Here is a 9,958-nt window from a genome sequence, read left to right as displayed (position 1 = left end):
ACCAGAAGTGTTGATTTCAACGATTTTCCCTAGATATTGATAAATGGTAACCACCAATAAGCCCTGAAAATTTGAACTTTATAGAACAACAAACAAGCAAGATATTCGAGTTTTAAAAAACGTCTAGAAGAAAAAAAAAGAATAAAAAGAAATATCAACAGAATCAGTGCAAGGTCTTCCGTTTTCAACGGAAGACCTTAACAAAACAAAAACTCAATAAAAATCCAGAAAATGAATAAACACATTTTATATTTCTTTGTTCATGCTGCAATGTCAAATCTTTTGCGCTTTTATGGTGCTCAGCACACAATTCACAAAATATTTTAGATAATCATCTTCACCAGTTTTTATGTCAAGTACTTCGAACCATCGTTCAACTTTTAGGACTTCAATTAATAATGTGTAATAAGTAACCTGAGCAAAATGCTCGTTATAGTTTTTCGGGATGACTTCAGTTTACTGGTCCCCTAAAAGACGCACGTAATTTTAGCATCGCTGTAGGCATTTTTATATACATATGAGACTGCGTGAGCGATCAAAAATGATAAACATTGATAAGTATTGGTCAATTTAGACCCCGCATATGAAATCTACGGCAAATGTTATGACTTAAAACTTCGTTTATCAAATTTTGAATTTTTTTTTTATTTTAAGGTTGCTGGATGGTCAACAAATCATCCATAAGATCTTTCTAAAATCTTAGATTTAATTTGTCTTGCTATAAACCATTATTTACTATAGAAAAAATCCAAATATTTTAATGTTCAAATTTGGGTAGTTTTCTATATGTTTATATAGAAGTCCCCTTCTAGAGAAGACCAATAGAGCCTAAACATGAACATGACTCGAACGCTCTTAAAATAAAATTCAATAGATACTTATATATGATGTTTTAAAAGTGAAAATCATTGATGTATGATCTTTAACAAAGCGCGATTTGCGCTTGCCTAGTGGCATAATTCCCATAGCTTGACAGCTGCAATATAAACAAATACGAGGGTTATTCGGAAATTGTTGAGACAACACCTCCCTTTCGAAGAGGCGAATTTTAATGAAACTGAAGCAACCTAAACGAATAATTCAACAAAGTAATATTATGAATATTTATGAGCCATTCTCTGTAAGGACCCCAGATTGGGTTCAAATGAATGTCACCAAATTTAATAAAACTTATATTGAAAATTAAAAGTGTATATGAGATTTATTTTGCATAAAAAAAATTTGGCTTAGGCACATCATAGGGGTTATGGCCCAAATATTCATTTCAGGGTTAACCCATAGCAAACAGGCTAAACAATCAACAATTCGGTGTCATTTTATGAAAAATCCCAAGATAAGTTTATAAAATTTTAGCAATAATTTGAAAATAAACATACTGTATTTATTATTTTTTTTAGTTTTGGAGATGTGTTTTTTGTATTAAGAAAAAGAAATGCATATAAAAACTCTGAAAATCTTGGTTCTGGCTAAAAGAGTTATCGCCCTTTGTAAAACTCTCTAGTGACTACAGTGAAAGAAGGTAAAAACAGTCCGATTTGTAAGCATGTCGTCTGGAGTATATTTATACAAACCTTTGGTTTTGACTAGTTTTATACCAGTTTACAGTATTTTAATGACCTTACATTGATAACTTCAAAAGAAAGTAACCAACATGCAATGCAGCTTTGTTGGGAGAAGTGAATTAGACTGCTCTGAAGAAATACAGCGTCTATCAAATATGCACGAGCCATTTTAACTTTTATTTGAAATCAAATACAACACGATCAAGAAGGAAGCTGTGTCAAATCCCAAGTTTGCTAAGCTCCCACCCTCACATAGACAACACCAGAGAAGATGGACTTAGATCTCTTCCTATTCGTACGCATATAAAAAGTGCAAGCAGGGGATTAAAGGAGAGTGATATCATCCATTTGATTAGTCATGCTGGTATAACACTACCTGTGAATACACGCAAGTATCTTTTATAGATTATTAGTTCTTATTTAAATATATTGATAAAAAAGACTAAACTTGTGTTCATTACACATGTCATGTACATGCAAATAATTATGGTTTCTGTCACATATTTTAATAGAATGCTAATTTTAAAAAGTTTTTAAATCAAAATTAATGTTAACATATCTTTGATTAACTTGAATTGTATGATCATAAAGGATTCTCCAAAATTTATTAGGTAATAAAATAATTATTTATATAAAAAGACCCATTTTGGCAATCTGTCAACATAAATTAAAAGGCTTTGAATTATTTTGTTCATGTAGCATGATGTACCATGTGTCTTAAGAAAATAAGAGAGGAACATGAGAATGAAAAGGATCATTACATGGAGTGTTCAACATCAGACAAAGACAAGGTTCAGTACCAATCTTTATTTTGAATTCCACTGAACCCAATCACAACTTCTCAAGCCTCCGGGCGGAGCTCGGAAAAACACCTTGAATGAATTTCGATACTGAATAAAGTATTGAATTTTATTACCGCGGCATTTATATGAATTAAATTGATAAACAATGAAAGCAAAAAAAGAAAATAAAGTTCGGAATAACGTAATTCTCTTCAGCTATTTCTGACGACAAAACGTGTACGTTTTACGTCTAAAACATGACGTCAAAATGTAGACTGAGCACGCGACGTTTAGTTAAACTTTGGCTAACGATTTGAGTAGGCAACCAAGCGGAACCTACTGTATGTGTTTCAAATAAATTTTGTTCTACAAAAATCAAACTGCACCCTGTAAAATCTCCGCTCGGTCCAACGGTTACACCGTTTACATATTAATGTGAATGATTGTTGTGCCTATTCAAAGACTTACGATGTCTGCAGTCTCCACACCCAGAAATAAAATAAAAAAAAACTTTGCCTCTGCTTTTTTCTTGTACATCTTTATATTTATTTATAACACATCACTGCCCTATGAAACTATTTATTGCATTGATAATTTAGCTAAAATAATCAAGGATAACTTTCATCCATGCTGTCAATCTGCACATAAACATCTTTAAAACGCTTTGATAAGTGGTGTTTTCTATTGAATTGTTACAAGCATTTTTTGAACTCTGATTTGTAAAGACTCTATTGTTTAAACCAATTACGGTTGGTAATCTGGATTTAGAAAAAAAATGTTAGGGAAGGCGCATAAAAAATAGGGTCGGTCGGGAAACTGGAAACAACCATTTTTTGGGGCCTAGTATAATCTTCCTAAGATCGCTGGAAAGTGGTGTGATATACCCTGTAAATCTTATACATCACTCCCAGTGTTTATATCACACGGGTAGGCAAATTTACGGTTTATATCGCACAGGGCGGAAAAGGGTATGTTTTCTATAAGTATATGATATAAAATTCTAACATCCAGTAATTTCAATGCATTCGAGGCGTTTTTCTGAGCTCTGCCCAAAAAGCCGGAGAAGTTGGATAAAAATTACATACCATCGCAAATCATGAGAGATCCAATACACATATAATTATTATTATTCTTGTGTCATATTTTAACTACCAATTTGAAATTTGATTCTGTTTTTGAATTTATAGCAACTGCAGCAAGTTACTTCCACTGAGACGGAAGGGTCTTACCTCTCAGAAGCAAGGGAACCACCTAGCATTACAGTAAGTATTCTCAAAAAGTAAAGTGTACCAGTGTGTGGCATAAATAGCATTGATGTTCATTGATATAATTTTTATATGAAACATCACTTTTAAAAGAAATATGTTAATTATTCAGTGAATTTGAATTGTCATCTATATATTTTGACACATTTACACTATTTACAATTCCATTCTACATGTACATATGTATCACTTTTCCTACGTATCAATTGTACTGAGGTTTTTTAAACCTTTCTAAAATGCTTATGTTACAAACATTTATGATATGGAATATTTACAATATCTTGGTAATGATTTTCAGGTTACCGAAGATACAATTAGTACTCAAACTTCTTGTTAAAATACTGAAAGTACATGTAGCCTTTCTCAGACATCTTGTGAAAGTAGCATGGAATGCCTCTATCAAGTAAGTACAATAGAGAGACATATATTTACATGAAATATATGACAATAAGTAAAATATGAGAACAGTCAAAGTAAGTGTCAAATGAATCAATATGTATCAATTTGAAATCTAATTTTTAACATCTCTTTTGATAGAGCCTAAATACATATGAGTAATGTTCTGGCAAATCAAAAATAACAAGTACACAAGTCAATTGGTATGAAGTCATTTCGCCCCATATTAAAATTTGCCTGTGATGTTGAGGAGGAGATAATTGTATTACGGCTTTGACATTGCTTTTAATAGAGTCTAAACACCTACAAGTAATGTTCGGGCAAATAAAAAATAAACAAGTACACAAGTCAGATGGTTTCATTTAAAATTAAGGCTTTGTTTTATAATAGCGTACATGTATTATTTAAATCTAAAATATATGTTATTTTTTACAGAACTCGAACTAGAGTTTTACATTTAGCCATGACATTCAGCACCTGAATGAGTATCTTAAGATAATTGGTGAAAGAAAATTCTCAGATGATGGAAGATACCAGTGGGACTCTTACTCTAAGTCAGCTAAATCTTACTACACCAAACGATTTAGAAACATCTTGACAAAATTGATCACCATAATTTTCCCAAAGATTGTTGAAGAAGTGGTGAAGAATCTTCTAGTGTCTGAAGAAAATCAAAACATGACACCCAGTATCATACCTGAAGGAACATTTGGACCACTCGTTCATGCATATCAAACTTCAGAAACATGGCATCACAGACGGCAAATTCTCTCTTTTTTTACGCAAACTTTATCATTCAAAGAAGCAAAATCCCTTTTACCAAACATAACAGAATCAAAGTACTATGCTGCTAAGAATCATGCAAAAAATGTTGGCCCTGGTCTTCCTGTAGGTACAACTTCTACAAGAAAAAGGATGGATCCAGTGAAGTTGGACAGTTTTCTGGATTTCATTACTTCTCCTCATGTTATTCGAGATCTACCATATGGAGAAAGAAAGATTAAATTGTCAGACGGAACAGTATATGAAATGCCAAACGTGATTCGTTGCATGGGATCCAGTGATGTTATTCAACAGTATAAAGCCTACTGCTCTGAAAATAACATTTCTCCTCTTGGTAAGTTAAGATACAAATTTCAGATACTGATTAAGTAAGCTGTTACCCAAGTAATTAATATTATTGTACTAGTGCTTTAGATAAGAATCTTATTAAATGTAGGCAACTAGTATATAAAAAGAAATATATATGTATCATATGTTTACTACAAAAATTACTTAATATGTTTTGGACATTTTACCAGGTGACAGTACAATGTATAGGATCCTGTCTGAGTGTGGAGCGCAAATAAGAACCAGTCTCGAGGGTATTAACTACTTCATTGCTGAGAGAGGTCGTGCATTCCGCACCATTTTGGACGCTTTGGAGGAACTCCTGAAGTCTCAAGTTTTAAACCAACAGGAGAAAAAAGACTTCTCTGCCCTCTTTCTCCAGTGTAAACAGTATCTTCGTGCAGATTTCAAGGTATGTTTGAATGAATGTATGTTTGTATTTACGACTTATAACAGCGAATTACAGAAGACTGATAGAATTTTCAAGTCAGCAAAAAATTACTAGATATAACTCACTTAAAACGTATTGATGTCATACCTGAGTAATCACATGACTACATATAAACCTTGCTGACCCTGTTGAGCAATCTGACAAGCTATTGAAAACTCTACCAGTATTCTGTAAATCACTGTAAAACAAAACAAGGGCCAATCAATTTGAAATTACATAGTTCAGCACATGTTGGTTTGTCAGAACACAGAATGTAAATAGAGTCAGGAGTTAATCTTTGGAACTTTAGATAGACAGAAAACATATTTGTGTACATGGTGGTAGGATGCCCTTGACTTTCAAATATGCTTTGTTTGAGATGACATCACAAAATATGCATTATTTTTAAACTCCTACAAAAGTGTGGGCCCTTATTGATACATATCGACCTATACCAAAGTCTGTAGTTCTATGATTTTGCACAGTGGAGGTTAGCTTCATATAGATGATTTTTTGTTTTTTGCTTTAGGTACACATCTCCCCAGACAGCAAGGTAGCAGATCATTGTCAGACCTTTGCCCTCAGTGATCCACTTCATCCCGAATTTGCTGTCACTTGCCAACATCACCATGATCTAGTTTGCGTGACGTGTGAACAAATGAAGGATGCGATCTCTTCTTTAATGAAGACTATCCAGTGTTCGTGCAACCATGGACTGACTGATTCACTTCGGGACTTGTAGTTTAAACTCCAAAATGCTACGCAAAGTATCACAAATTTGAAATGTCATCTCATTCGATGCAGAAACCAGGACGCAGCAAAATCTGATCTTTTTGACACGATGCAACATAATGAAGTGCTTTGATCTGTGACTGTTCCATGAAATACCTCCCACGAAAGTATAGAGAGGTTTGGGAAGCGTGGTTTACCATGGCACATCACAATGGCATTCCACAAGACAGAAACTTGTATTGAGAGCCTAGGCTTTGTCCACATCTTTCAGAGCCAGGTATCACAGGACAGCATAACTACTGCAGCCATCATCATTAATGTTATGGAAAACATTCAGTCAATTGATGCATCAATATCCTCTTTCCATATCTGGTCAGACAATGCTGGTTGCTACAAGTCGACAGAGATGATGGCCCACCTCAAATTACATGGCCTGGTTAGATCCTTCAACTTCTGTGAGGCACAGAATGGAAAAGGGCCATGCGACAGAACTGGAGCGACTCTAAAGTCAGCTATCCGACGCTTTGTTAACCAAGGACATGATGTTCTGACAGCACATTCAATGAAACAGGTATGGTATTTAGATCATTTATATCATTTCTAAACTAAAAAAAAAAAAAAAAAATGTTTGTTTGCTGAAAATCCTTATACTGTTTTATCTTTAACAATATGTACAGCACAAGGGGAGATAAGAGTTTATTTTTAGAGAAACACAGATGCACTATCACTTTTAAGAAAGAAATAGAAAATCATAAATTCAAATTGATTTATCTTTCTGATTTAGGCAATCGAGAAAACTGCAAAAAATGTGAAGCACAGGGTTAGTGTTTCAGAAGTTGCTTCACAAAAGACATCCTTCAAGCCAATTCCTGCCATCAGCTCCTATTCAAACTTTGTATTTGAGGAAGAAGGCATACGTGTTTGGAAAGCATATGGTATTGGTACAGGTAAGTAAGCTGTTTGAACAAGTACAGTTATGTTTAAAAGCAAGAATTTTTTTACATTGATTTTTGAGATACATGTACATGAACATTCTATGCATTTGTGTACACAAAAGTGTCATTCAAATCAACATTTTAGTTATTTAGAGGGGGAAAAAAACCCTGCAAATGTAAACATCATTGAAAGTTCATTATCTTAAAACAGTAAAACATTACGACAACAAACCACATCTGTGTAAAAAAAATTCCTGACAATCATTATACTTGGATTCAACTATAAAATTTGTAGGTTTATTGATCCCAAATACTGCCATTGGCATTCCAAGTAAGGAGCACCTGCCATTGACCATTTTGGAGCAACCAGAGGACATTGGTTTCCATATGATAAAAGTCAACACAACTACAGAAACAGAAAAGACCTTCCATTGCCCAAATGAGGGTTACGTTGCAGCTTTTGGCTCAAGTGAAGATTTATCCAACCATCTTCTTTTTGAAAAGTGTAACCTTGAATTGGAATTAAGTTCAAGTTCCATAGCAGATCTTACAAAAAGAAAGTATGTAACAAAAATATCTCATTCAGAGAATCTGAATCTGAAGTTATGTTTGACTGAAGACACAGAGACACAAGCAGCAGAGAGTGAATTAAACTCTGGCTGGGCTTTGAAAGATGAGAGACGCTCAAGGAGATTTAATGGAAATCAGAGAGATTTTTTAGTCCAAAAATTTAACGTCGGACTTCAGACAGGAAAGAAAAACGACCCTTTTATTCTCTCTGAATCCATGATGTATGAAAGAAGGGCAGATGGTACAAGGCGTTTTTCATACGATGAGATACTGTCCATGCAGCAAATAACTTCCTTTTTCTCAAGAATGAGCAAGAAAAACAAGATGGCTGAAGCTGAATATTGGGAAGCCAAGAAGGAAACAGAAATTAGTAAAATAAGAGCAAATATCATTGATGAATAATTCACTAGACATAATCAGCATTGCTATTGTTGTATTCATATTGTTGATTCTTTTTAATAGGAAATGTATGCTGGGATAATATTTGATGAATTTTGAATAGTCACATGTAGTATATATTGGTATGCTTTTATTGTTCTACAATTACATGATTGTATATTTCTGTTCATAGGTAATTAGTTATGCTTTATAGTACATGTAAGAAGTAAATAGAACTGGGAATTATTATGTATTTATTTATAGGATAAATACTTGATGTTATTCATACTTAAAACACTTCATTTATCAATTTTTGCAGTCAGTTTGCTATCAAAAGTGTACATGTGGTTCACGTTGTAATTAACATGTTTATGTTTTATTATTGCACTCATATCAGCCCGAATGTTGCATGGTTTGACCCCTTGACATTAACTATGGCTTTCTAGAATCCATTAAAAAATGTTTATCCCCTTTGTTTAAGCAAAATGTGAATGAAGTTAGTTTAATACCATTTAAGCAAGGGTGTACTGCATTTTAAAATTTTTAATATGTTAAAATGTTGAGCATAACGTGATTTTGCAGAACAGGATGCGATCCTCTGGCGCAGGTGAAACATACTCGTAACATCGCAAGTCACTGGCGTAGTTGAAATATACTCGTAAACTTGGCCTGCTGCAATATCTGAGCATGCTTCTGCAGTAAATATATTAATGTAAATGTTAATGGGGAGGGTTTTAATGTGTGTTTATATATAGATTTAATTTTGCTTCTTTTGAACAGATTTCAACCATACATGTATTGTCATGAGAGATCATAAAACTAAATAAAATTGTCAAAAGACTTTTTTGGGCACTGTATACTTGTATAAACCCAATGTTCATGCAGCTTTATATGTTGGTGTTATTTGAAATTCAAGATTTTATGCAGTTAAGATTAGAATCTTTAGGTTTAAGAATGATTATAGTAGCCAAATATTTGAAATGATTGATTAACATCACATGTAATGTGATTTGCATTTGCTATTGTGGTAAAAAAAAAAAGTCAACAGTAAAATTCTTCTAACAATTTACATGTTGTATTTGTTTGCTTATTTTCTTAAGTTTTGAGATGATCATGACCTTATTATACAGGATGTCAATAGCTGATATTTTACATTACTCAAGCAAAGGTTTAATCATCAGGGCAAGGCCAACTTATCACACGCTAGGAACAGCTCTCAATAAATATATAGGATACTTTACATGAAACCATTTTAACATGATGTTGGACTTACTATCTATTTCTTGCGTTAAAGAGTAAAAAATGACACTTGTTTCAAGCAAAATATGCACCGATTGCATAAGTCCTAACTCAAAAGCCAGACAAATCTTGTTGATTTCAAAGAGCCATGGATGAGTGGCAGCAATGAAATAGACAGGTCTATTTCAAATTGCTGTTTGACACAACTACCCAGTTACAAATATAGTTTGTGTACTTTGAAAAAATGATTTTTAAAAAATCATGATTTCTTAGAATGGTTGCCATGGTAACCACTTTTTGCAGTTATCAACCCAATACATGATACAATTTCATTTTCATTATCAAATAAAAATAAATGTAAATGTTTTGCTCCCAAAGATGAAATAAACACAACAAATAAGCCACCTATGGTAGAATTTCAAAATTTGTATCAGAGAAAATTCGGAATTTTGGGTCATTTTAATTCTGGCATATCCCTTGTTTACAAAAATACACACTTTTAAAATCTATATGATATGAAAGGTAAAAGTATAATTATTAACAACATGCAAGTCTTTTT

General features: G+C 33.1%; 2 protein-coding genes across 3 annotated transcripts; both read left to right on the top strand.

Moving 5' to 3' along the window:
- Positions 1-2,154: 2,154 nt before the first annotated feature.
- Positions 2,155-6,399, top strand: LOC136271682 (uncharacterized). 2 transcript variants are annotated; one of them, XM_066072081.1, is made up of 6 exons: positions 2,155-2,353; positions 3,532-3,606; positions 3,908-4,012; positions 4,441-5,122; positions 5,307-5,527; positions 6,075-6,399. In XM_066072081.1, the coding sequence occupies exons 4-6, from the start codon at positions 4,684-4,686 to the stop codon at positions 6,285-6,287; spliced, it is 873 nt and encodes a 290-aa protein (XP_065928153.1). In that variant the 5' UTR covers positions 2,155-2,353; positions 3,532-3,606; positions 3,908-4,012; positions 4,441-4,683; the 3' UTR covers positions 6,288-6,399. The 2 variants fall into 2 exon arrangements, with proteins under 2 accessions (XP_065928153.1, XP_065928155.1); XM_066072083.1 differs by lacking the exons at positions 2,155-2,353; positions 3,532-3,606; positions 3,908-4,012 and having other exon boundaries at positions 4,426-5,122.
- Positions 6,400-6,463: 64 nt separating this feature from the next.
- Positions 6,464-9,229, top strand: LOC136271681 (uncharacterized). Its single transcript, XM_066072080.1, has 3 exons — positions 6,464-6,848; positions 7,062-7,224; positions 7,508-9,229. The coding sequence occupies exons 1-3, from the start codon at positions 6,489-6,491 to the stop codon at positions 8,182-8,184; spliced, it is 1,200 nt and encodes a 399-aa protein (XP_065928152.1). The 5' UTR covers positions 6,464-6,488; the 3' UTR covers positions 8,185-9,229.
- Positions 9,230-9,958: the final 729 nt, after the last annotated feature.

Source organism: Magallana gigas, chromosome 9, assembly GCF_963853765.1.
Source record: "Magallana gigas chromosome 9, xbMagGiga1.1, whole genome shotgun sequence".
Classification (NCBI taxonomy): Eukaryota; Metazoa; Mollusca; class Bivalvia; order Ostreida; family Ostreidae; genus Magallana; species Magallana gigas.
This window is presented reverse-complemented; position numbering and strand designations above follow the sequence as displayed.